The sequence below is a fragment of the Vulpes vulpes genome, chromosome 10 (assembly GCF_048418805.1).
Source record: "Vulpes vulpes isolate BD-2025 chromosome 10, VulVul3, whole genome shotgun sequence".
Taxonomy (NCBI): domain Eukaryota; kingdom Metazoa; phylum Chordata; class Mammalia; order Carnivora; family Canidae; genus Vulpes; species Vulpes vulpes.
This window is the reverse complement of record NC_132789.1, coordinates 78,840,064-78,867,894: the sequence shown is the minus strand read 5'-3', so window position 1 is coordinate 78,867,894 and position 27,831 is coordinate 78,840,064. Positions and strand designations below refer to the sequence as shown.

The following is a 27,831-nucleotide window of genomic DNA, read 5'->3' as shown; positions in this document are numbered from 1 at the left end:
AAAGTAAATAAGAGTCTCATTCAAAGTGATGCTATAACTTAGGGTACCCATGTCAGCCGTGCCCTGGAATTTCTTGCTCATTTTCTGGACAAACGGCCCATTTTCCTGACACTAAGCTATGTAAGCATATTTTAGTAGTTAACTACTAACTAAGGCAGCAGAGTTGAGTAGTTATAGCAGAATGTTGTCTCCAGTTTGGGGTGACTCCAGCTTCAGTGTGGGTGGCTGGAATGGCCCAACTAAGAAGTTGCATCTTCTAGTCCCATGTTTCAGAAATGGCTCTACTTTCATAAAGACAATCTCTTTGGTGTAGGATAACACAGCCCTGGGTTTGGCATGTTTGGCGGCATGGTTGCTGCTAAAAGTTTTCAGAAGGACTCAATGAAGATCCTGTGGAATTATTATGTATAAACTGAAAAAAAAAAAAAGCAAATTTATCACCGTTGGTGCTAAATGCTGACAATTGCTATTGTCTGGTTATTCCTGACTACACTTAGCATCTGTTCTTGGTTCTTCTCTCCCACTGAAAAGATTCCCTTCATTCCTCACAAACGTTGGGTTTCATGTTTTGTCTATTTCGTGTTTGGGTCCTAAGAATTGGTCAGATTTGGGTCACAAGAGCCACTTGCCCCACTGAGGCTGTCCATGGGGGCAACACCTGGCAAATTGTCTGGTTTGACAACATTTGCTTTATCTGAAAAATCCACAAAAGTGAGTGCGTAGGAAAAGTTTAGGTGTTGGAAAACTTGACCTAGATAGCCTTTTGGGAAAAACAGATGCCCTCCCTTAGCAGCCCCAGCCTCTCTCCAAACCCTGCGAATGCCACAAATACCTCTGGATGTCTCTTGCTTTCCAAAGTAATGGAGTGAGTTTAACAGCCTTGGCATCTTGCAGAGAAGCTGGCCATTCCAGGATATGGGATAGCTACCTTGATGGGAACCCAAGCAGGGAAGGGCCTGCCAGTTGGATTGGCAATGATCTAGCCTCAGCAAGATCCAAATCTGAAGTCACCATCTTCCTTGTGAAGAATCAGGGACGGAAAGCCAGAGAGCAGTTGATTAAAGGGAACTAGTTCAGCTAGTATTCATAGCCAGGAAAAGAGCAGAAAGACAGGAGGATGTAAACAAACACAAAGCATAGCTGGGAGTAAAAGGCCAAAATTCTAGTTAGTGAGCATACAATCTAGTCAAACCATCCTATTTTGAATTGAGAAAAGTCAGTAAGACTTCAGGAACTGTCCCTAATCCACCCTGAGCTCCATTTGGGAATTGCCAGGCAGGTAAAGTAACAACTTTCTGAGAACCCTCTAGCCGCCCTGGTTCTAAGGCAGGTTGAGAGGAATATGCTGTCTCTATCCCAGGACAACCTGTAGATGTTTCCCTAACCTTAAGAAATACAGACACCAAAGACTGAGCTTGTTTGCCCTAACCCCTAAGAGTCTACAAACTTGATCATAAATTACCCTTAGATAGGAAATGTTAAGGTGTTTATGTCTCATTGAAACACAATTTATATAAATCAGATTAAGATTCAGTAGATAGATGCTTGACAGGGAGTTGCTTTACTGCAGCTGCCCACATCTACATCTCAGAAAATCTGTCCCCTGTTCTTATTACAATTGGAGGAGTATAAGTGGCTTCCTGTCTGAGGCAAGCTCTGCCTGAATTTTTGTCTTGAGCTCTTGCACCTTTTACTTCTTGAGAGTAATTGTCTCTTTAAGCAACTTTGGTTACTTTGTTTTATTAGAGGGAGTATAGTAGTGAAAAATCTATAGGGACCTGTTTTCTTCTCTCTGTTTCTGAGGCAGTAGCTCAGGCTGGAAGTAAGCATAATCTTTCTTTGCTAATTTCTCCTAAAATACTCCAAACATGGCTGTAATCAAACTCTGCCCAAAGGGTTCATCTCTAAAAATTTTTAGCTATTTTGGAAATCACTATTACAATTGCTCTAAATCCATGTTTAGAATTAATTATCCCTTTATTGAGCAGCAATGAAAGCACAGCATTTTACGAAGGGGATAGAGGGGTCACACACACACAAAAAAAATACTGAAAAGGATCATCCAGCTACTAAAGATGTGTAAATCATATAGTGTTGTGTATTAGACCAGCTTGAATTTGAATCCTGGCTCAGTAGCTTACCCGCTATGGGACATTAAGTAAATCATTACATTCTCCTAACTCAATTTTCTCCTCATTCCTCCAACAAATATTTTTGAGAATCCGATTATGTTCCAAGAACTTCACCAGACACTTTGAAATGAAAGTGGAAATAAAGCATTTCATTGAGGTATGTGAGACTTGAGACAATTAAAGTTACATGAAGTAAAGAATTGAATACAACATATACTCAATAAAGCTAGTGATTATTATCATTATTAATTAACAAATAATATATTGAACCCATTAAAAATCAAGCATTATGCTGAGGCTAGGGATATTCTGGTAAACAACAGCAGGTTATGAAGAAGCCATGATGGGCATCAGTAAGAGAGGACGCTGCTGAAGAAGGGGGCATTTTGAACGGGAGGAGAGAGATATAGACATGGCCAATGGACTCTGAGGAGGCATGAAACATGAGCATGGGATCAGAGGAGGATGACTTCAGAAAACTGGACTGGCTAGGTTGACCTGAAGGAGGACTATGGAGAAGCCCACGGCAAATTCCAGGAATTCATTGATCCAATCTAGAACAGTGCTGGGCAAATTGAGAGGAAGAGGCTGAGCTTTTTTAAACATTATGATGGAAGGTGGAAGAACAAGGGTGAGGTTTGGTGAGCAAGCACATATACAAGCCAAGACCAAGTAATCAGAGAAGTTCAAAAGATTTGCAAAGGTAAACTGGATTACTAGATGGGCATCCACTCAAGCACACATATGTGCTACATATTCAGTCAAAACTAAGGACAGATAGCACCTATCAATGATGTTTTTAATATCTTTTTAGATTCCTCCTGACTGTAAAAGTAATACCCGCTGAATATAGAACATAATGATAATTGGAAAATACAGAAAAGCATTAAGAAGACAGTTAAAATCACTTGTCCAGCTACTGAAAGGGCCATCACCCTCCATAAAGCCAGGCATGGAGTCAGTTTCTGGAGGCAGAAGCTTGTAGGAAACTTCTCTCCCCATTTTGCCAAAAGGGAAGACATCACCCTACCCAAACACCACCATGAGTCTGAAACTTCTCTCCAGTGATCTAAACAGCTATTTTTTAAATAAAGAGATGAATCCATTTCTTATTATCTAGAGAAACTAAGCACAGATGTTTATGTGTGTGATTGTGTGCATGTGTTTAAGGTGTATGAGTGTGTACATGTGTGTTATATGCACACTTGTTTCCCTTAGTGGTAGAAAAAAAAATGGGGTTTTTTGACATCAATGAGCAGCATCTTTATAAAATGTGATGACATAGCCAAGGCAAGTGCCCTGTGACTTCCTTCTATCAATTATTAGGGAATAGTGAGTACAGGAGTCAAAGGCTTAAGAAAAATATATGGAAGGAAAGCTTAGAATTGGAAAATATAATGCATTAACTTGAGTTTTCTTTTCTGAAACTGGGAAAAAGTGATATTATTATTGCTTAATTTTAGTGAAGGAGGGCTAGTGAGTGAACCAGTGATATAATGGTTAATACATATGTCTACTTGACTAGGCCTCAGTCCCTAGATATTTGGTCACATTCTAGATTTTTCTGTGAAGGTAAGTTTTAGATGAAATTAACATTTAAATCAGTAGACTTTGATTAAAAGCTGATTATTCTCTATGAAGTAGGTAGGCCTCCCCTAATTAGTTGAATGCCTCCCTGGAAGAAGAGACAATTCTACCAGCAGATCACCTTTGGATTCAAACTGCAGCTCTTCCCTGAGCCTCCAGCCTGCTGGCCCATCCTGCAGATTTTGCTAAGCCTCCATGTTCATGTGTGTCAATTCCTTAAAATAAACTTAGAGAGAAAGAGAGAGATCAATCAATTGATCCTATTTGTTCTGTTTCTCTGGAGAATTCTGATCAATACAACTGTGTTTAAACATTTATTTTGAGCTCTGGAAGAAGCCGAGGACTACACCAGGCATTGAAAAAAGGAGCAAAGTGTTGTAGACATAGCTGAATGCCTGCAATGTGTTCACAGCCTACTTTCCCTCCATGATCAAGGGTCTGTGCTTGGCAGAGGATATGGTACAGTCATCAAGGGTACATATTTACCACATGGATCATTACCAATTGCTTCCCTGGAGTCTGTATCTTCTCTTCAATTGATTACTCAAACCGCGATTCATGCAGGGAACCCTAACAGGAAGTAGTCTGAAATGTTCCCTAGCAGACTTTTTTATGTAAAGAATTAAGGCTGGAGGCTGTGTTTCCTGCTGTCAAAGAACACAGCAAAACTTCCCTAACTGACCCACATGAAGAGTGGGATGCTCTGATGAGCTAGTCTTCCTAGCAAGTTCAGGCTCACCAGAAACAACACCTTTTTGCTTCAACCTTCAGTGGGCAAAATCTTTTTCAGGCATAATTATTTCATTTTTCCATTAAAATCTACTTACCAAAGTAGAAACACAACTTAACCTTTCAAAATGGAAGCTCTGGCAAGACCATCAGGTGACCAGTAGACATCTCAGTTCTTACCTAGCCTTTCTCTCAAACTAACCGATGTTGTAACATAACCCAGGTCTGTTGTTCTGTACATATCTTGAGGCACGATGCCATTCTCAGAGTACATCACAAATTCAGCTAAAAACAAATATTTTGATACAAGGGGATCATGAGCAAATTAAGACTGTCTTCCAGTCTTCCAGCTAAGCACAGGCTAACTGATAAGGAAAGGGAAAGACCAAAGGGCCTCCAGAGTGCAGGAATCTGAGAGCCCAGCTACAGCCTCATTGCCCACATTGCCCACATTGCCCCAACACTGGGAACCTCCTCATTCTTACACAACTTTGTCCATACTGTTCCTTCTACCCAGAACAGCCTTTACTATTTTCTCGTCATCTTGGAAATGACCTCATGCCTCAAGACCTAATGCAACTGCTACTCACTCCCCCAAACCTTTTTCAACACGTCTAAGCTCTGTGAAAGACTAGAATAAAAATGAGCGTGAGCTCAGAGGGTATTTAAATTATCAAGAAACATAATGAATACATTTATATGGTGGTATTTTTTATATGCAGGGTCTTTGTTCCCTGCTTCTTTGTTGTGGCTATGTACTTTCCTCCCCAACACGTGGCATGTTCTACAACAGTGATTCCCAAACACTAGACATTCAAATACCAATTACACTTTTTTTTTTCTTTTTGGTCATAACTGTTGGCCACCTGTAATAGTATTTACTTAATTTTTTTTCTTAAATCGATTTTTTTAAGAGTTACGTCTAAGTTAGATTCTAAAACTGAGCTTTAAACTATCTACCTCAAAAACAGCATCACTTGCCCTAAATAAAAAGTGATCCCTAAAAATAAATACCATGCAAAGAAAACAGGTAAATTCTGGATAAAACCACTGCATGCAAAGACTTTGGATTTAAGGTCCATGGTTTTTGTTTTTTTGATTGTTGTCATCAGACCGGAAGATCAGTGTTGGAGGAGCACGGAAGACATGCTGCTAGTGCCCAACTGGGATTTTTCTCCCTGTTACCAGGGTGGAGAGAATTGCACATGAAGCCGCTTCCACACCTGTGTGATTCTTTGATGCCCTGTCTTTGACCGTTGGCATAAAAGCCCACATTCTGAGCACTGATGAGCACGGAGCAGATAGGGAGACTGGAACGGAGACCCACGTGCAAGGCCCTAAATTTGTTTCATTGAACTACTCATTTTTCTATCCATCAATGCTCCCCTCCTCATTTCCCTATTCACTCTCAAGAGAGTCTACCATAGTTTGCACTTAGAAATAGCTTACTGGTATCAACACTTATTTTCCAGACTTTGATTAAATCAACAAAACGGTTTGGACCCAAACCAACAGCTCCGCTTTGCAACTGCAGGCCCGGGGAAGACAGTCTTGCCCTCGCTGACAGTCCTCATCTTTTCTCCCCTGAGCTCCCTCCCCCCCCCCTTTTTTTTTTTTTTTTTGTTTTTTTGTTTTGTTTTGTTTTGTCTTTGTTTTTGTTTTTTGTTTTTTGTTTTTTTTTTTTTTTTTTTGAATCGCAGCGAATCGAACACGCAGCTTATTGATTTCCGACAGATGTAAAGATGAGAGGAGGGCGGTTTGGGCGTGGGCGCCCGGAGCTCCTCCAAGGGCACCGGCGCGGCCAGGCCAGGAGCGAGCGGCCACCCGCGGGGCCACTAGGCGGCGCGCACAGTTTTCGATTCCGAAAGAAAGTGCGTATTTGGGCGCTTGGGAGGGTGCCTCCCTCCACACTGTCGTTCAGCCCCAGGCTCCCCCACCCCCGAAGCGCCCTCGGCCCTGCACTGACCCGTTCTTTGCCGTGAACCAGAGCTCTTCTGCTCCCCAAACCACAGCAGTTGCACTTCTGACCGTTTTCAGCATTGGTCCTTCTAACATTTTAGAAGAAATAAGGTCCAAGTGTGATGTTGCAAAGGAAGCACTGATTTATTTAGTGAGAAGACCTCTTCTCCCTCTTGCTGGTATCCCTAGCTGTGGGGAAAATGCTCCTTTACGGATTTCAAGCAGCTCCTGTGAGCGGGAGATCTTTCTGAGGAATGACAGAGCTCCTTCCCAGTAGATCTCTCCGAGCTGACATGGGTGCCCTTGTGGGCCGCATGTTGTATTTTTGAGGTCTCTGGCTTTTTTTTTTTCTTTTTTCTCTTTTACATTCTGAATCGACAAGCCCTGGATGTCAAACACTGCAGAACACACTCCCAGACCGACTGTCCCTACAAATCACCATCCAAGATGTACATCCCGGACTTGCCTGAGTTCCTTGCCTGGTCGGTGGCCCTAGCACCTTAGACCTCACCCTTTATCTGATCCCAAAGTCTCCTTCCCACTAAATACCCACTCTGAGCTCTTCTTGAGAGTCAGCAAGACGTTCATGAGCCACATGGTAAGCAAGGCCCCTTGTATGTGGATATAGGATTGCCTCCTGGGTGAGCTCCCCTGTGGTGGGCAGGCCAAGCGCTGGGAACGCGGCTGGAGCACAAAGACAAGACTGGGCCTTGCCCACCCAGTTCTGTGAGTCTCAATCAGCCTGTTCTCTAAGGAGATGAACAACCTTCTTTTTTTTTTAATTATTTTTTCAAGAAAGGTGTCAGAAGTCTTCTGAGGCGGCAGCTTTATGCAAATAGGCTACTCAAGAAGACCGCTTTAGGGGAGAGTTATTTATATCACACAGGCATTACACACGCAAAAGGTGAAACTGTGAATCTCTGAGTTTCCAGGAGTGGATGTTCTCATGATGAGCGCATCCTTGCAGTTAGCTATTTTGGTGGCACATGATTCCCATACCCAACCATTAGATTGTTCCAGGCAGGAGACGACATAATCATTTAGTAATTTTATTTTTTTTTTAAGATTTTATTTTATTTTTCATGAGAGGCACAGAGAGAGAGAGAGAGAGAGGCAGAGGGAGAAGCAGGCTCCATGCAGGGAGCCCGACGTGGACTCGATCCTGGAACTCCAGGATCACGCCCCGGGCTAAAGGCAGTGCTAAACCGCTGGGCCACCGGGGCTGCCCTCATTTAGTAATTTTAGACTGACCCTGCACGTTCCTCATCCCCTGAGACTACTGACCCGGACTTTTCCTGGGCTTAGATTTATTACCACCCTGGTCTGTCTAGTAACAGATACATCTCCTTTCTTTTTCTCCTAAACAGGTACAGCCCTCAGTTATCAAAAGGTAATCATGTGGCACATTTATTGCCCCTTTCCCTTTCAGACTGACTCCTGGAATTAGCCAAGAAAATGGCCATTTCTCTAGGAATTATTGCCCTGCTCTGTCGCTGGCTTGCCCTACCCAGAAATACAGACCGTTTTCCCTATTGGAGTCGACAATAATCGCTTCAGGAAATTGCTTTCCCTATTGGAAACTGAGAGCTCACATAGGAATGTTGCCACAGCACAGCTGATGATAATTACGACTCCCTGAAATTTCAGTTTTCTTTGATTGTGACATAAAAACTGGGACATAAATTAAAGCCCAATTATCCTTTAAGGGTAATTGGGGTTATAAAGCCAAGAGGCTGGGAGTCGGCATGTCGATATGGCAGGAGTGCAGTGTCTGATGGTACAGTGTGTGCTCTGTATCCCAAAGAGCCTTTCACACAGGATGGTTGGGGAACAGGCAATCCGTGCACACTGCATCCCAGGGGCAGACATCAGATCAGGCCACGGCCTTACAGAAATGCAGTAAGCTTCGAGGATATCTTGGCAAGATTAAAATCCGTTAAGATGGCAGGAGAACATCTTGGCCTTCACCTGTGATGGTGCCCAGCGGTGGAGCAGGGCCCTTCGTGCCAAGACTCTAGCCAACCCCGGACCGCACGCTCGGAAAATGCAGTTCTCTCTACGTGGGAAATAGGAATAGGTCTTTGGGTTAACGCAATCGACATCCTCAAAGTCCATGAAAGCATGGACTTTGATTTTCACAAAGGGCGTAATCCACAGAGGTGGCAGAGAAGATGCTTGGTGTATCAAGTCATATAGTAACTGCAGGAAGGGGAGCTCATTAAAGGAAGGTTTGAATTGCTCTTTAGGGGCAAGAATTGCCCACCTACCTGGAGCTGCCTCCCAGGCCACCTCTTGACAATGCGTACTTGTGTACTCTACAGGTCAAATCACATCTCCCGAAACTTCCCAGCCTCATGCCCTACATGTTCTTGTGACACATCCCTCATTTTGGATTTTCAAAAGAGTTTCACTTCCCTGTCTTTCTGGAGAGTCTCTTATTCCCTTTCATTGTGCACTGTTTGTGTTTTTAAGAGTCCATACCCACCACATGACAGGGACATTGTCCTCTCTGGCTCTGCCACTCGGCTGAAAGCCCTTGCAGGGCCTTGACTGCATGTTGTTGGGCACGTAGTAGACATTCACTCAATGCGACTGAATGAAATGCACCATCAAAACAGCAGAACTCCAGATTTCTAATCCTTCTTTTTGGAAGGTAAACATTGCACAAATTATTAACTACTACACAGAAGACGCAAGCAAATGCAGCTCCCTTTCAAAACCAACCAGGTTTTCCTTTGAAGGCACTCAACTCTGCACTCAGTTTTCTGGCCACAGGACAACATGAAGGTCCAGACTAAGGTATCCAGCAGGCCTCTGTTTTTAATTGTTGCATCAGTCTCATCGAGTCCCCTGAGAATCATGAGAGAGAAATGCAAAGTCCAGGTTATTTCCACCCGCCCTGGGAAACCAAGCTTGGATAGACATCTAGGGAAAGTGTTATGTCTGATCTGGGCTTTTGCAACCTCATTTCATAATCCACTTTCTTATCTACTATCTCACAAAACTGAAGAGCAATTGGTACAAACCGTATTGACAAAGGATCAGAACTTGATTCTCAATGGCAAAGGCAAGTATACATTATAAATAGCAAAACAGCTGGCTTGGACCATGTTGCCGGCCACTCATCCAGTTGAGGGATTTGAATGACATCATAACCCTTGAGAGGCTATTGCTAGCCAGCTGGTGTTATTTAGAATACACAAAAATTGGAGAAAGAAAACACACATACACACACACACACACACACACACACACACACATGTTCAAGCTATGCAGAAAAACATGAACAATGGAAAAATAGTTTGCCCCTCAGGTGCCCTTCCCCCGGGACGGGGAGTGGGGGCGGGTGATAGGAAGCCTAGGAGAGAAAGGAAAAAAAAAAAAATTATTTTTTCAGTTGGCTTTACAGTTCAGCAAAGTCTTTGCCCTGTCGCGGGCAAAAAACCATGAGACAGTCCTAAAGGGAGCCAATTGCAACGCTGCCTGCCCCTTTCCTAGGTTCTAGGAAATGAGATCATTCTCCTTGCTTGGCAAGTAGGACAAGGGGTCACCCCGGTGCTGTCTTTCAACCTACTTCACCCCGGTCATTTCAGAGTTAAACCTGTAGGGTTTGCTTGAGATGGGTTTTTTCTTCATTTCTCTTTTTTTTTTAATTTTGCATTTGCTCTAGAATATGAAAACGCTCACCCATCCTCCACTGTGTGTTCCTTTAATACTGGTAAGGTGTATTAGCAGATGTGTGTTTCTCCGTGCCCAGGAGAAAGTTAATCAGAGGACGGATCCTTATTTTCTATGGCAGCATCCGTATATTAATGTCTGCGAACCCTGTCACTAACACACATTCTTTTAAGGGAAAAAAATGCTTCTGTGCTCTAGTTTTAAAATGCAAAGGTATGATGTTATTTGTCACCATGCCCAAAAAAGTCCTTACTCGATAACTTTGCCAGAAGAGGGAGAGAGAGAGAAGGCAAATGTTCCCCCAGCTGTTTCCTGTCTACAGTGTCTGTGTTTTGTAGATAAATGTGAGGATTTTCTCTAAATCCCTCTTCTGTTTGCTAAATCTCACTGTCACTGCTAAATTCAGAGCAGATAGAGCCTGCGCAATGGAATAAAGTCCTCAAAATTGAAATGTGACATTGCTCTCAACATCTCCCATCTCTCTGGATTTCTTTTTGCCTCATTATTCCTGCTAACCAATTCATTTCCAGACTTTGCACTTCAGAAGCAATGGGAAAAATCAGCAGTCTTCCAACCCAATTATTTAAGTGCTGCTTTTGTGATTTCTTGAAGGTAAATATTTCTTACTCTTTGAAGTCATTGGGGGAATTTTCTTTAAATTGTGTACTGTTTGCTTCTGCCTAGAAATGTTATTCACTTTAGAATTTTCATTGTTTCGGAACTGGGAGTTATTTATAAATTGCTGAATATGCAATTCTGTGGGATCTGAAAAATTAGCTCCGGGAGAGGGGTGCCTTTGCACAGATATCTGTATGAGTAGAAACTATTGCAAGGTACTTATGCTAAATCCTCCACTTCTGCAGGGCTTCAGTGGTATCATTATAGAAGATTCCTTTAAATCCTATCGATGGTTAAGGGCTATGGAGCGTGGATATGAACTTTCAAATTTTTTTTTTTGCAGGTGCAGATGTTTTATTTTTAAGACCATGTTTGTGTGTGTGTGTCTGTGTCTGTGCGTGCATGTGTGTGTGTGTGTAACTTGTCAGGACTTTTTATTATAAGGCAAGCCACATATGAAGAGTTACCTTTGAGATGATATTAAAGCTTTTAAATATGATCTCTGGAGCTAAGGTCCCAGAACTCTCTGCACTTATGCTCAGGGAGTCAAAGTTAGAGCGAAGTTTAATTTGTTCTTCTGAAAAAGAACTTGACAACTCTTGCTGTCCCTGCAAGATATTCGGATAATTTAACAAATGCATGCTGTATATACGGAAAGCGGAAACTTTCTAGCAACTGCATGTCCAATTTTTTTCCTCTGAAGAGGGCTTTCGTGGGCGAAGTTTGGACTTGGGGTTTCATGTTGTAAAACTCTGATTTTATACTCGGTGCTGTGAAGTCTCTTTAGGTAAATTTGGCTGCTGCCGTTCATGCCAACTTCTCGTTTCCAATCACTGGCCCTAGTTCAAGTTTCCATTCTCAGCAAAATTATATCCTTCAAGACTTGTGTTTTTCCAATTTGCAAGCATTTTTAAGCCGCTGTCACTGGCTCCTCGATGCAATTGCCTAAGAGCTCGATTCATAAAACCTCCCTGCCACTCAGTACAGGATTCAGTCGCTGCTTTCAAATACTCCACCACTAGGACTTTCTTAGTCAAATAAGTGGCTTAGGAGTTAAGAATACATGTTTGTCAGGCACCTGATTCTGCTGCCCTCCGGGTGCCGAGACACATGCTGGCTGCCTTGCTTTTACAAGCAGCAAAGTCCATATATAAACACATACGACCTATAACGTGTCTGTAATATACTATGTGGTCCGGCAGCTAAGGTTTTTGTCTCCCTACTTAGACGACCATAAAAGGGGTTGTTGAGTGTCATCTCTGCATTAACTACAAGTTTGGAAAAATGTCTCCGAATGAACTTTTCGTGCTGTGTGTGTTGAACTTTTCAAAAGTAGAGCTAGCAATGCCGTTACTTCTCCCCCCCAGTACCTGGAGATAGAAGTGGCTGGAGGGAGCCGCGGGTTCCTCCAGATGTAATTCAGTAAGTAAAGGTGTCCTGCCTAGAGGCAGAACGTGCAAGCTGATTGTACTGAGTCTCGAGATGTTTGGGAGTGTTCGAGTCTGGGGAAGGGTGTAAAGACAGAGGACTGGAGGGAGCCTCATTAGGATCACTGTCCCAGGCGGCTACCGGCTACCATAGGCACACAATGGAAACCTGTGCCGTGATTGGGGGGATCGGGGGTTGGGGGGGAGATGGACTCAAATCCCAGCTGTGCAATTTGTTCATTGTTTGAATGGACAAAAGGCAATTTACTCAGGCTAATGGCATACCTGCCTGGGTGTCCAAATGTAACTAGATGCTTTCACAAACCCCACCCACAAGGCAGCACATGTTTTTAAGTCCTCAGTTTTCTATTCACATCAGCCTCATAATACCCACCCTGACCTGCTGTAAAAGATCTGGAACAAACAAAAAATGGTTACACCTACAGTGAGTATTTTCTTATGACTATTGCCCTCAAATTTTGCTGGGCATTTTCATTGTAGCCCAGACATCTGGAATCAATTGATATTCCATTTATTTAAGATAAAAAAAAAAAAAGAAAGGTCTTTTAAATTGTGAATTTGTGAATGATTTCTGAGAGGGATTGTTCTGAATTCTTTTTTCTTTTCTCTCTCTCTCTCTCTCTCTCTTCTCTTTCTGGTTCTTCCTTCCTTTCTATCTTTCCTTTCTTTCTCTTTGTTTCTTTTGTGTTTGGCAAAATAAAAGACCAAGAAGATGGACATATGGGGCCACTTGTTTCAAACTTTTAACCCCTAAGCAAGTTTGTTATTGTTTTCTTTTGGGGAACATAATGAGACAGAATTCTCTGGTTCTTTGTGGGTGTACCGGACTGCTCCCTGAACTAAAGGGAAATGCAGTGGAGGTTCTCTCTCATCCTAGCACTGTAAGTGCTGATATTTATCTAAAAACAGAACTCAGAAAAAAAAAGGAAAGGAAAGGAAAGGAAAGGAAAAGAAAGGAAAGGAAAGGAAAGGAAAGGAAAGGAAAGGAAAGGAAAGGAAAGGAAAGGAAAGGAAAGGAAAGGAAAGGAAAAAGAAAAAAAAAGCCATAAAAAATAAATCTTATATTCTGAAATGCTAGGGATCTATATGTATAGTTGAACTTACAGGTGTTATGCCAGAAATAGCTATTTAAAAAATATATAGTTTTGACATCTCACGAAGTTCTCCATTCACTAATCCACTTTTCCACTGGATTTCACGAGAACTATAGAACTTCAAGCCATCTCCAGGTGCAGGTGCTTGGTCTTCAGCATCGCTGTGGACTCAAAAAGAAGGGAGGGACAGAGAAATAAAGTTGGTAGGGTAGCCTGCACTCTAGAACAGGCCGATTGCCAGAGTGTGGGATATGTTCTATAAGATTAGTTCGGAGTTTGCTCTTCCGAAAAAGGCATTGAGGTCCAGACAGGTTGAAACCGTTGAGATTTCCACTCCGAATATTGAAGGGGAAAAAAAACTCCGCCAATTATTTGATAACTAAGAAAAATACAGGTTGGATGAGACCCTGTCTCCAGCAATCCTGGTGGCTTTGGCTATGTGGGAGTGCAGGGTCTCCAGGCAGAGCTCCTCCCGAGAACGTGGAAGAGGTGTCCAGTTGAGCTTTCACCTCCTCTTCTACTTTATGTCCATTATTTATGATGATTTGCAAATAGAAGGCACTTTTCATCTTAAAATGTTTTACAAGCATTAACTAAACATTTACGTTGTGTTAACAAGAATCAGGAGTTTTAAGGTTGTTGTTTTTTTTTTTTTCCTCCAATGTGTGAGCTGAAGATCTGGCCACATAGAAATCTTAATTAAAACGATGGAGCAAACTCTGCCACAGAGGTAAAGAGCCATTAAGTTGAGAGTTCATGGAGGGCAAGGAAGGCAAATGACTGAGTCTGTTTCTCCAAAAGGGATGGGGGCTGGCCGGGCTGGCCATGACCCCAAGAACTGGAGAAGCCTCTCCTTACAGTGCCTGCTTCCAGTAACTCCAAGGCCCTTTGGATAGAGCCCCTCACTTGCATCTTGCCGGTGACTCTTCCAAGGCCACTGCAGCCACTCGCCTTGGGAGGCTTCCTAGAAGAAATCCCGTCTTTGTGCCATAAGTAGCAATGTGGGAGAGTCAGTGATCACCTTGGCATTGTTTCTACTACTTTGAGAGAGGATGGGGCCCTGAGCCACAGAAATCTAGCTTTCAGCCAGGCAGCCCTGTGGCTATCAGTCATCAGCTAAGTAAGCCAACCAGGGGCTCTCAGAGTATTCTGCTATAAAATAGGTACAGTGACACGTAAGTCCCTCCAAGACATGAAATCAGAATTCCTGTGACAAAAAAAAAAATTCTTTTGCAAGTTTTGAGTCCAATGCTCTGTTCACGGAGGGCAATCTCTCCACATAATGTGGATTTGATATTGCATTTGATTCAGAGGGCTTTCGTGTAGAAAAGGTGTAGTGCCTACTTAGCTCGAGCCAATTTCATGCCTAAATCCTACTTTTCCTGTTTCTATTTTTTTCTCACCTCTACTTGTGGTTGTGTTGACTGCTGATATTCCACAGGTAAGACATTTCTCTGTCTCTGTCTTTCTCTGTGTCTTTGTTTCTCTCTTTCTCTCTCTCATCAGGTGAAAAGCAAAAATCAAATCAAAACAAAACAAAACAAAAAAACCCCGTAACGACATATAGTATTTTCACAAATCCTTTCTTATCCACAGTAAATTAAATTCAATCAGCAGCCAGGGAACTATGTTCTGGTTAACTTAATATTCTGGTCATATCGAACACAAATGCCATCTGTGGGTGGCCAGTCTTTAGAGAATTTAAATTAATAAAACGTATTCGGCCCCCAATCTGGACTGAGCGCAGTTTAACCTGTGATAAGTTCAAAAGGTTTACCAGGATCTCTGAGTGGGGTAGGATTCCACGGCAATAATGGCATCTTTCATTTACAGAGTAAATGTTTAGGATCTCTCACTGAATTGCAATGGGACTGTGCAAAGAAGGGGCTCAGGGGAGTCCTCAGTGCTAATGTCGTCAGGTGCCAGGGCGCGTTTGGTCCACACCACCCGCAGCCTACGGTCTGCACCCCTGTGCTGGGTGGCTTTGACCCTGGCAGGGATGGGAGGCTGAGGGGAGGTGCCCCACGGCCTCGTGAGGACCAAGGAGGGAAGGTGACCATCCCTTATGGTTTGTTGGCAGGTGAAGATGCACACCGTGTCCTCCTCGCACCTCTTCTACCTGGCACTGTGCTTGCTCACCTTCCCCAGCCCCGCCACAGCCGGGCCTGAGACGCTCTGCGGGGCTGAGCTGGTGGATGCTCTTCAGTTCGTGTGCGGAGACAGGGGGTTCTACTTCAGTAAGTACAACCCCCCTCCCCCCCCCACTGCCACTCGGTGGCTTCCTAACTACAGAGAGAGTGTGAATGGCTGAGTGACAGCCCTCAGCTGGAGGCCATCTGGCCTCTGAGACTCCTCACCTTATGGAAGGTGAGGCAGGAGGAGGAGCTGAGGCAGGTCCTGCAGATTTAGGATGGAATTTTCTTCCCGGCAGTTGGTCCTTAAGTACTTCCTGCTGGGCTTTCCTGAAATCACTGTGCTCTGCCCTCACTATTCCTTCCCCTTCAGTGAGAGGAAGGGACAAAATGACCTGGGGGGGATCAGGTTTTGGTGTCTGAGACCCCAGGGTGCACATCTAAACACAAGGCAGAAATGCGTAGGCCTGTTTTAAGTGCTCTGGTAAGTTGGAGTAAAATAGTGAGGTGGACTCAGAAAAAGGAGTAAGGGAGCACAGACCGTATGTATCCACGCACTGTGACATCACCAGGAACAGAAGGTGAACTTTGCTCAAAGGCACATTGGCAAAAACACAGGCGCTCTCTAAAATGCAAACGGAAATGCCATATTAATGTGTCCTCTATGCAAATCGACCTTGACTTTTTGTGATTGCCTTCCTGTGATTTAGCATTACTCCAGGGCTCTCTGGTGATAACTCCATCTGGAAAAGGGTTTCTGACAAGTATGGGGTTACTTATCCCAAAAGTAGGTCTCAGGTGATTAAAAACTTGACAGCCAATAAAAAATGGACGGCCAAGTCAATGTTTGCAAATAACAAACACAAACATAAATCAACACATTGCCTAGGAGAACTGAGCACCTGCAGAATCTACCTTGGAGGCGTCCATCTCATGGTATATTAGAGGGCAGTGAAAGATTTAAAGCCAGTTGTTCAGTCTATTAATTATTTGGAATTTTAGAAAGTTCCAGGAAACTGATGTTCAGGTCCTCAGTGAGCATGAATCATTCTTAGAGGTTCATTACCACTCGAGTGTAGACAGCTTACCTCAGTTGCCCACTCAGCTTTGAATAGCTCCTCTGATGACTCACACACTTCAAGTCTCTCTCATCTTCTTCCCAGGGAAGGTGGTGTGTGCCCATGTGCGTGTGTGTGTGTGTGTGTGTGTGTGTGTGTGTGTGTGAGAGAGAGAGAGAGAGAGAATGAGAGAGAGAGAGAGAGGGAGACTAGGGAGAGGGGCCTGAATACAGCAGTCTGGGATGAGCCTGGGAGATAGGAAGGGAGAGGCTGATGGAGGACTGGTGATCTGTACTCACTATAGAGTTGGCAACAAATAGTCTTTAAACAACTAGTGACAGAGAATGAGAAGTGCTTTTTATTACTTGCATGGGCAAACGCCCCCTCTCTGTTTCCAGCTAATGGTTTAAAAGAGTGAATTCACTTATTTTTCTGTCATTAAAGCAATTCTATCCAGTTCTCTGTTATAGAGCAGATGAATAAGTTCATTGGGTGGGTACTTTTCAAATAGCAGACTTTTTTTTTTTTTTTTTTACCTTTGAAATATGGCAAATGAAAGGCAAATGAAAGGCAAATGTTTTACATCAACATCACCCAATGGTGGGTTGACATTATTCTTTACTTTGCTGCTACTGATTCACATATTTAGAAAAATGAATAATTCTCACCTATTATTCCAAAGAGGACTTTTTTGCCTTGGTAATCTATTTGTGCAATTTCCTCTGAGCCAAGGATCAAGGTAATAGCAAGCCCACAATTCTCTTCTGTTATGTGCCAGGATCAATTGTCTTGTTTAACTTGACATGTTCCAAAATTTCCACGCACAGTGCAAGGAAACTGGATTATTTGATGCCTGCAATGTTTGCATTAGATGATGAAAAATGGGAATGGAAATAATCATTTGGTCCCAAGTAACCATATAATATTGATACATGTGCACTCAGACAGTATTGGACATGTATGATGGAAACCAATTTCAAGACACCAAAAAGGTGTTTTTACGGTTACTACAATGATCAAATTTTAGGAAATGTTTTTAAATTCCATTATAATAACTTGAAACTGAAAGGTTATATATAGCAGCTCTTGGTGTTTAGAGTATGACTTTGGATAGAAAGTGGTTTCATGAATTGTGATTATTGTCAGTATTGTCATTGAGGCCATGTTTCATAAATTCTGCCTTATACAATTCCATGACTTATCTGACATAGAGCCTCATGAACTAAAGTATTCTTGTTACCTTTCTAGTTAATCAGACAATCCTTTTTGCCCAAGAGAAGTTAGCCCCTTTACATTCTTTAATCCAAAACATCAGTGGATCATATGCTTATATGTCAGAGTGAGTATATGTCCAGGAACTCATAGTCTAGTTAGGAGGTTAAAAAACACACATAAGTATTATCAAGTGTCATAATCATAGGAGAATAGATATAATCCTTTATGCTTTTCCTGAATATTTTGTCCCATTTGAAATCACCTAGCCAGGATCTACCCTCTCGATGGGCTCCTTGATGCCAAAGACTAGATTTATTTACCATTGAATCCCAGTATCTAGCTCAATGCCTGGCTGAGATAGTACAGTCTCATATTTGATCACTGAACTGACAAGCTTAAATTGAATTGAATCCACTTGAATCCAATTGAATGGAATGAAATTACTTATTTGGGATCTTAGTCTTCAGAACCATAAAGAATTAGATTTGTCAAGTACTTTGGGTAATTCGTATCTCCTGTTTACTCAACTATTGGATAAAACTGTTTTTCTTTTATTCAACTGAATACAGCATATACTAACAATGACTTAGAAGCTGCAGTTTGGTTGTCCCCAAGCCTCACTGATGGTCTGTTTTGTGTCTGAGCCAATTATTCTAACAGGCATTAACTGTTGTCAACCAATTTTATTGAGTTTCCTTTTTGTCCCCTGAGATTTAGTGTGTGTGGAGAAATCAGCTCTAAGCATTTATAGTCTTTGAGATACTTTTTAGAGGAAAGCGGTCTTCCTCACTTCTACCCTCTGTCAGTTGACCGTTTTCATTGTTTTTACCCTTATTTTCAACGTTTTATTGTGGGTGTGCCTTTTATTCTAAACTGCTTCAAATCCATTTTGAAAGTATAGTTTTGTTGTTGTTTTCTTTTTTATAATAGTGGAAAACAGTTTCTGATCTGCATTTGAAATTTGAACATCTGAAAGAAAATTGGCTCCATATTTATCTTTTTCAGGGGTCAGAATGTTTAACAAGGGGAGTTTTCTTAACCTATTAGAAACAGAACAGTTCTGAATTTGAAAAAAAAATTAATGTTTACTTTGTATGGACTGACTCAGTGTGTGGATGAGCTCCTATTTCTCTGCAAGCACAAGCTCCACTACAACACAGTGGAAGCAACCTTCTAGATTATCTGTTTTGTGAACAATTTTTCCAACATAAGTGGAACAGTTCCTCTATAATTAATGCAGCTTCCCCAGACATTTTATGAAATGAAAGTTCCAATGAAGAGCTAATTACTAATTCTTCCCTATGCATCATAGTAAGAGAAGGTATCAGCCAGTCTTGTGCTCTCACAGTCCTGTGAGAAAAATGGTGGCGTAATGAAGTGGCACATCGGGAAAGAGCTAGATATTATCTCGTCAGATTGATGGAGCCCTCATAGAGGAGGGCTTATTATAACCTCATTTTGCATGAAACATAGCAAGAGGAAACAAGCTTCAAGTAAAAATGAAGATGTTAAGCTCGCCATAGATATAATTTCTTGACAGTCATGATGATTAACCATTTTAACATGTACTTTAGGGGCTTGTGGAATTTCTCTCTTTGGAGATACTTAAAAAATTGACAGACAACTAACCATCCTGGATGGTTTTAATTAAGAGCAACCAAAAGAAAGCAAGTTTCTGGGGTCCTTTTTAGTTTAAAGAGTCTATAAACAGTCCCTTAAATAAATTGTATATGCTTTACCTCATTGGTCTGGGAAAAAGGAGAAGTAAATCAATTAGAAAAGAAAGTTAGATCCCCTTTCAGCTATTCTAGATTTATAGCTTATGTAAAACATACTTTATTAAGAACAGTCTGAATAAACTAAGGACATTCTTATGTGTTAAAACATACTGCTTTATGGAGGTTAAGTGAAACTTTGCATTGAATTTCATTGTTATTGATTGCCACAACCTTCCTAGATCTAGGTATTATTATTAACTCAGGCTTCTTTCATTTGAAATAGAGTGCTTGGAAAACTGCTCCTAGACCTGTCACTCATTAGCTGTATGACTTTGGCAGGCATTTAAACTTTCTTGGTCACAATGTCCTTGTCTATAAACAAGGGGATTTTGTTAAAGTAAATGACTTCTTCTAACTTTAACAGACTCAGAGTCCAGGTAGTAATGAACTAGGATTAGGTGCTATTCAAGAAAGGAGTGCCTTGGATTTAAGTAGTGACCAAAGAATATTTAGTGTCCTTTATCTTCTCTAAAGAGTTTCTGTTTGCCCCTAAAGATAGGAGAGTCTACCTACTTACACTTTGCTTTGCTTTGTTTTGTTTTAAACTGGGTTTCAACCCCTCAGGGATGGAACGGAAGCTCGGGCATGACCAAATACACAAAGGTCATCTGGCCAAAAGAGCACACGCCTCATGCAAGCAGATTGCCATTTTTTCTTGCAAGGAAGGACCAACTGACTGTTCTCATATTTACATTCTCTCACTCTCTTGGGTGTGAGAACAAGGGAGTAGGGAGTAGGTCAGTTCTTAGTTGCCCTTTATTGTGAGTCAGATGGGACAAATAAGAATCTATAGGCTTCTAAACCTTGACCAGCTGCCTTTTGCCAGCCTACTGATACTGCCTTTCTGATTATAGAAAGGAGTGTATAATTGTGGGCACTCCAAGATACACACCATTACCATTGCTTTGAGTGGGGCTGGGTTTGAGCTACACCATTTGTAGTCCATGTATCCGCCAGCCATGCATTTGTATGACAGCTGGTCAGAGTTAAGGGTGCAGTCTCTGGCTGTGGAAAAGCTTTTATCTTTGAAATTAATTGGCACATATGGGGTTTGACGTTATGGCCCTGGCCTCGTTAGCACCACTAAGCTAATAGACCACAGATATTCTTAAAGAAAAGTAATGAATTTTTATATTGACCCTAAATGCTTGCTACTTCTCTTTAAATATGTCCAGGAGGACCAGTCTATGCAATCAAAAGACCACTTAAAAAGTAATAGTTTCTGTACAAAATTAGAAAATAATCTGCATTTTTCTGACATTTTAATATTCTTTAATACCATCTCCCTGATGGAGAATTGTAAGAAGCAGAAAAGTGAAGGGTTCAAGACCAAGAGTATGGTCTCTATTGCCAAGAATTTAGAGTTTGAACTCTAGCTTACTTAGCGGGTGGGCTTAAGAAAATTACTTATACTCTTTGTTCCTTAATTTTCTCATCTATAAAACGGGTCCTACCTCATAGAACTGGTGGTAGGATTAAATGAGTTAATGTATTAGAACATACTAACTTAGAATACTGCCTGACACATAGTAAGCATCATACACATGTCAGCAGTTTTTTTTTATTTTATTTTATTTATTTATTTATTCATGAGAATACACAGAGAGGAGAGAGAGAGGCAGAGACACAGGCAGAGGGAGAAGCAGGCTCCATGCAGGGAGCCCGATGCGGGACTCGATACCAGGTCTCCAGGATCACGCCCCGGGCTGTAGGCGGCGCTAAACCGCTGAGCCACCAGGGGCTGCCCACATGTCAGCAGTTACACTTGTTTACTCTCTCGTGGGGTCTGTTTCAGAGTCTATTGCAAAGGCTGAGGTATCTGAACAGCCCAATTAGTCATACATTCATTTTCTCTCCTTAGGGGCTGCTGATAAAACCTATTATTAGTAGTAATAGGTATATAGCAGTATTAGTAACAAGAAGAATATCTTGTGTTTAGCTAGTATATTTACTTTTTCAAAATCCACTTGCATTAGCTCTCTCACATTGGTTTTATTGGAAGGCAAGAATTATTGCTTCACTGGACAAATAAGAAATGTGAGACCCTGAGATTTTGTGACTTACCTCACTGGACGGATCCAGAACCAAAGTTAAGGTCTCTTGTCTCTAAGAAGCATGTTCATTCAGCCATTTACATTGTTTAGAGGCTCAAAGTGTTATGTCATAGGGAGATGCTTCCAAAAATACCAGTCCTATTCTGAGGGAGGGTAACCCAGTCGATTCTGAACATTTCATTGAAAGGAGTCATGAGGGAGATAGTTATGTGATAACACTACATTTCATCTTCCAGAAAAATTTAGGAAATACTAATATAATTTCCCCCAGAGTGCATAAGAAAAGTCTTTGATTAGGGGCTGCTGCTGTCCAAAAGCCTTCACAGATTAGACTCCACTCAGATGGAATTTAGACCACCTGTGAGCACCATGATAGTCAATATGATCTGAGGGAGCTTCTTTTCTGGCCAACTTCAAGTTTCTTCCTTCTCTACCAGCAAACCTCAAGTGCCTCATTTCCAGCAGCTCTTAGCTTTGTTGTTTTTTCTCAAAGACCAACTGATAAAGGGCTGTTTACTTTGACCAAGAATCTTTCTCTGGGTGTTATGAGAGAGGTGGTAAAGGAGAGGTGGTCACAGGGTGCCATGATCCAGAGTATGCTAGACAGGAAGAGGCTTCTCCAGCTTGACCATGGAAGGACTTATGAGAGCAGCCAAGGGCTTGGATGTGCAGGCATCATTCAGCCAGTTGTTTGACACTATTGGTTTCAGATGTCTCATATCTTACATGGCTGGTAAGTTAGGCATTTGGGATCCAGAAGAGAGTTTTGATGTCCTTCAAATTCCCTGGGCCACCATACACCTTCTCCAGACATTATGTACCATGCCAGCATTCCTCAGGGCCTCTGTTAAGGGCTGACCTCATTCTGCCAGCAGCCTTCCTTCCTGTTTCACAGCCTATAACAAAAAATCAGACATTGAAAACATGTACAAGATCTCTCTCAATTAGATTTCTCATTGTTCTCAATAATGGGCTACAAAGCCTTTGCTCTTTTATGCAGCCAGACGTCTTTGACAACCATGGTGGCAAAAAATCGTTTTTGCACTAAGCTCCTGCCCTGGCATAGTTCCATCCTATACCTCTCTGTAAAACATCAGCAAGCTCTTACATCACAAAGAATTACTTTTGGTTGCCTGGAAAATTCAAATCCTCAGGCCTTATTAGCTGTTAGAGTAAGGAGATGACAACACAGCACTTTGTCTTTATCTATATGCGAGATCATGTTTAAAACAGCAAAGAGCTGTTATTTGACATGCAATTCCTTAACTGCAGTAAGTTGTACGCCTATTTAATGCATTGTTTAGTCTCACATTGGCTAAAGCTACTTAAAGAAGCATTTGGCAAGCTCTGGCTTTTCATTCTTGGCATAGCTGCCCCTCTTACTTTTTCACTGAACCTTAAATACCAAGAAAAACCCTTCAATTACTTTATATCTGGCATATTGCTTTATGCAATTGGCCAGAACTTTTGCACGTGGCCCTCTGCATTTGTCCTAAGGTAATTAATAGCTTTGCAATATTTGATCAGCAGCAGCACGGACACAAAGAGAAATTATGCAACCAGTAGAGACCACACAGTCTTTTAAATTAAAACCTTTTGCATTTAATGCTCAGACATACTACATGATGGGGTTTCCAAGCCAAAAATTAAAGAAAAAAATTAAAAATTAGAAAAAATTAAAAGCATGCTAAAACCCCTGGGATGATACCCAAGAATCTGGTTATTGATTAAGGATACATCCCTCTAATACCTCCCTCTTAAAAATGCCTGATTATTCAAAGGAAGACTGCTACAACCTTGGAAACCCTTGAAAAATAGTTAAACATCAAGAAAGAGACTCAGAGAGGTGATGTGGCCAAGGACACACTTCTAATTAATGGCAGAAATATAAAAAGATACTTTTGATTCTGTTTTCTGATTCCAATGCAGAGCTTGCCCTTTGGCAGCCGTGAATCATGCCTATGTCAGAGTTACGTGGTAAATTAAAATGGCCTGGGAAAGGTCTACAATCAAGTTCACCCAAATAAATATAGAACTTGGTGGCTCTCTCATTCCAATGAACTCACCTGAAACTTAAGTTTAACACTTTCCCTTGCTATAGAAATTTGCACGAACTAAAGTAATTCCTTGCCTATTCCTTATACATTACACAAAACTTTCAGATGTGCTTTAGATCTTCCAAGTCCACTTAAGGTCATAATTTAGACTATTATTGTATATTATATTATTCTGACTCTTTGGTCACTCTCTCCAATGTCAACTTGGGTAGAGCTGCTTTGGAATGACCTAGCAAAGCTGTGCTCCTGGAAAATCTGAAACAGTCTGACGAGTTGTTGGATCAGCTTTTTTTCTGGAGATTTCTATGACGGCCTCAGGCCAAAAGAAATTTACACCTGATCTTTTTGCAGACTTCCAAGCAAATACTCTATTGAAACTCTTCGGACTTTCTTCTTTCATCTGTAGCTTTATGGGGTACTAAAAAGGTTGCGGGGGGGGGGGTCTTTTTAAACTTTGAAATTGGGTTAGTCATAGAGTCAATTCTGTGAATATTGCTGGGAAGATGGTACTACCTCTGTGCCATTTACCCTGGTGAAATGGCTCTTTCATCAGAGGCAAATGATTAAGAAAGACTGCACTGAGCCAACCTACATGCAGCCAACTCCTGATTATCTATGAAACTGGGGAAAGGAGCACTAAGAGTTAGAATTCTGGATTAAACTGACATAAGGATATTGTAGATTTTGGCCTCCTCACTTCTCCTTCCTCACTGCCCCCAGCCTCAGCCCCTTTATGAGACCAAGTGGCATGTTTTTAAATCCTACTTCATTCTCATACTCCCTACTCACCTTCCCCAGCAGTGCCATTGGCAACAGTTTCTCAGCCTCAGCACTGTTGATGCTCTGGGCTAGATAATTTTTTATTGGAGGAGGGAATTTATGCATCATGACTATTTAGCACTGTACTTGGCTATTATCCTCTGGGTGCCAGTATGGTACCCATCATGACAATCAAAAACATCTCAACATTGCTAGATGTCTCCAGGGTGAGGGTGTGGAATCATCCCTAGTTGAGAACTATTGGACTAGAGGTCTACAGAAGGGAAGCAGCTAGAGGGATGGGAAAGCCATGAGTGAAAGTAACACAGGAACTATTAGTCTATGTTCCATTGCCCAGAGTAAACAATGAGAAGATTCATTGTGGTTTTAGAAACTTTTCTCTGAAAATAAACAAGCTTTTCCCATAGGCTATCTAGAAGATATTGTAGGCACTCCCTTTCATCTTATAGCTATGGAACTCATTTATTTTAGTAACAGCAGTAAAAGAAGGCAGAAATGGTGTAAAGCAAAACTTTGTGCTTAAAAATATGATTATGACCACCTGGAGCAAATGAAAAAGAAACCTGTTACCTATGGCCTCAATATTTATGGCCATTCCCTTCTTAGTCATATAATAAATAAGCTGTCAATGCCCCATAAGTGAAAAGGCCTGGTTCAAATACAGTGGCCACAATTTTTCTCTTGCTTTCTTGTGTCTTTCCTATCTGAATGTCACCAGAGGCATCTGGTTATTGCCCAGGAACAGCCCCAGCAGAAAAACAGAAAGAAGTTCAATACATTGGAAATCAGAAGTTCCACATTTAAGCCTCACCCAGTTCCCATACTTAACAGCACTTCTCCTCCTTGGAACAATTAGGTAATATCCTTGGGTCTTACATTCCTCTTTATAAAGTGGGAATTAAAATATTACACCCGAGAGTTGTTTTGAGACTCAGCTATAGAAGGGCTTTGAAAACCTAGAGGGCCATCCAAATATGTTACTATTAATTGATTGAGTTGAATGTTTTGCCTTGTCCCTCTAATCACCACCACAAATTAGTTTGGTGATTCAATTTCAATTATTAATGACATTGACCCATTAGTTCAATTGTTCTGCAAGAATTATCTAGAAAAGTTAATTTGGTAGTGTATTGTCTCAACCTTATTAATTGGAAAGAAAAGTATGTTGGCATCCTCCATTAACATATCACTTTGCATTTAGACAGCCCAAGAGTTAACTAATGGATTTTTAGATGCTCACCCAGGATTACTGTTCATGTCCTCATTGTGGGAAGCAGAAAAAAGATAGAGCCTATTACTTTACCACACTAAGCTTGCTTACAGCATCTGTCTCCAAGGTGGTTAGGTAGTCACTGAGGTTTCACAGGTAGACAAAAGATTTCCATTCTCCCAAGGCAGCTATTGGTGATTTCTGCTCAGCCTCAAAATGCAGTGTTCAGCAGCGGGAATGTACTTCCTAATCAGAAAAGTATCTCTGCACTCTCAGGTTGCCCATCATAACTGCTTCCTTATCTCAGTCTGACTTAGGGGAATTGATTTGTTGTTGTTGTTTGAGAGTGGCTTTGATGAAATCAAAATTGTGAGTTTTATCACCATATGATCCACTGACTATGTGGCATGTGGTTCTTCTATTCCTGAGGCTTCACATCCAAAAGCTGTCAGAAACACAATATTTGACTCAGCAAAGACACTTTTGAACCTCACAATCAAATACTGGTTACTGCTGCCATGAATTTTCATTCTATTTTGAGCTCTTTCAGAAAAACAAAGTTTTTTGAGTTTTTTGGGTTTTTTTTTTCTGTCCTCCACAGCATCAGTGTTGGGCACTTAATAAAACTGCTTGATTTGATATTGACAAAGTCATTCCAACAGCTATTTCCTCCTACCAGTCCCCTAAATGTACCCCCATGACTTTCCATTTGCTACTACCACTATTAAAGATCTGAGATTTAAAGTATAGAATAAAAAAGCTTATTTGAGGTATCATTTCTTGGGAACCTCTTCACTATTGTCCTGGAAAAAATATCTCCTAGCTCAACAGCCAGCTAATTATAGTCGACAGGTAATTTTCAAGGTCTACCAAAAGAGCCTTCATAAGAAATTCCACCTGTGGAAATGGTTTTGTGAACAGAACCTCCACTCAGTTCCTCTCTATTTCATCTGAAATATTCCTACTAAAAGGAGAGATGATAGTCAAGGGAAGGCACATAACAAATGGTACCTCCTTGGCAAACAAGCCCCCAAGGTAGGAATAACCACTGGAACACCAGCCTTCAGAGAACACAAGTAGTTTTTATTTGCCAAAGCATAATTGAAGAATTGGAGATCTAGAAAGAATCATATAGAGCAATCCGGTTCATTGCACTCACTTCCCAGGTGAAGGAAGCGAGGTCCAGAAAATAACATAATGGACATAAGGTTACAAAGCACACTGGTGGGGAAGCCAGGACTGTAGTCACCTCCCTCAGTCTAGGGTACTAGGAGGACCCTTTAAACTTAACCTTGGTAAATTCACATGAAGGTAGTACTAACAACTCAGAACTACTCTGTCTTTCTTTTGGTACAATGCATTAGAATAGTGTTTGAAAATCTGAGCCCTTAACCAATCAGAAAACTTCTTTTGCCAACTTCTATCACCCACTGGATAAAACATCATCAAGTTCCTTTATTCCAAATCTGATCAACCTGACTTCTTCATAGATTCTCGTAGTTTGATGGATTGGTAGCTTAAAAGAAAAAAAGTAAAAAACTAATTTCTTTTTAGAGATACTTTTAATTTCAAGTCATGTTAGTTGGTTGTCTAGTTTATGTATTTTGTATTGCTTGTTAACTCAGAAGCTACCCAAAACAAAAGGTATTGTCAACGCATTATTTCTGTCTCCACACATTTCTGACTTGCTAGTCTTCTATGAAGGTCTTCCATGAAGAAGCTTAAATTTTCCTACGTATTTTGAGTTTTATGTTTCTTTCCATTAAATTTTCCAGCCGTTCATAGACATATTTAGTTTGGCAGAAGGTAGTGGTGACTCATGGAATGAAGAAATTTGAAAGCAAAGCTACTGAAAATGGATCTAATTTCTTTTCAGGGTAATTTGGGAGCGAACGATTGATAATTTGTCTGATTTTTCCTGGTTTCATCAGCTGCCATACTGCCAAATATTTGTTCCATATGGATGCTTTGTTATTACTGAAACATATAACAAATTTCATCTGCAACTATATCTAATATGGTCAAAGGGTAAGACTATGTTGGCTCATTTTCCCATTGTTTTTGGCTGGATACCCTCAATCAATGGTTATTGAGTGAAAAAAACAGGATCATATTGAAACCATTTTCAACATGTTCCTTCCTATGGATTCAAGCATTTCACTGTGAGTTTGTCAAACACAGCAAATGTTCCTTATTAAAGGGATGATTATGTTTTCGGCATAGACATGACTGCCAGTTAATTGCATTCACCTTATAATTCCACTCTCTTAATTTGGTGTAGAGATGTTTTTGGCTTCCAAAG

At 41.2% G+C, this 27,831-nt stretch overlaps 1 protein-coding gene across 6 annotated transcripts in view; it reads left to right on the top strand.

The window, feature by feature from the left end:
- Positions 1-9,917: 9,917 nt before the first annotated feature.
- IGF1 (insulin like growth factor 1) overlaps positions 9,918-27,831 on the top strand; it is a 78,981-nt gene continuing 61,067 nt past the window's right edge. For 2 of the 6 annotated variants that reach the window (XM_072724737.1, XM_026013092.2), the window contains exons 1-2: positions 10,457-10,697; positions 15,326-15,482. In XM_072724737.1, coding sequence (XP_072580838.1) covers positions 10,635-10,697; positions 15,326-15,482 — 220 coding nt within the window. In that variant the 5' untranslated portion in view covers positions 10,457-10,634. Of the gene's footprint in view, positions 10,698-12,476; positions 12,576-15,325; positions 15,483-27,831 lie in introns of those variants that run through there. The other 4 variants (XM_072724738.1, XM_026013093.2, XM_026013095.2 and 1 more) reach the window with 3 other exon arrangements.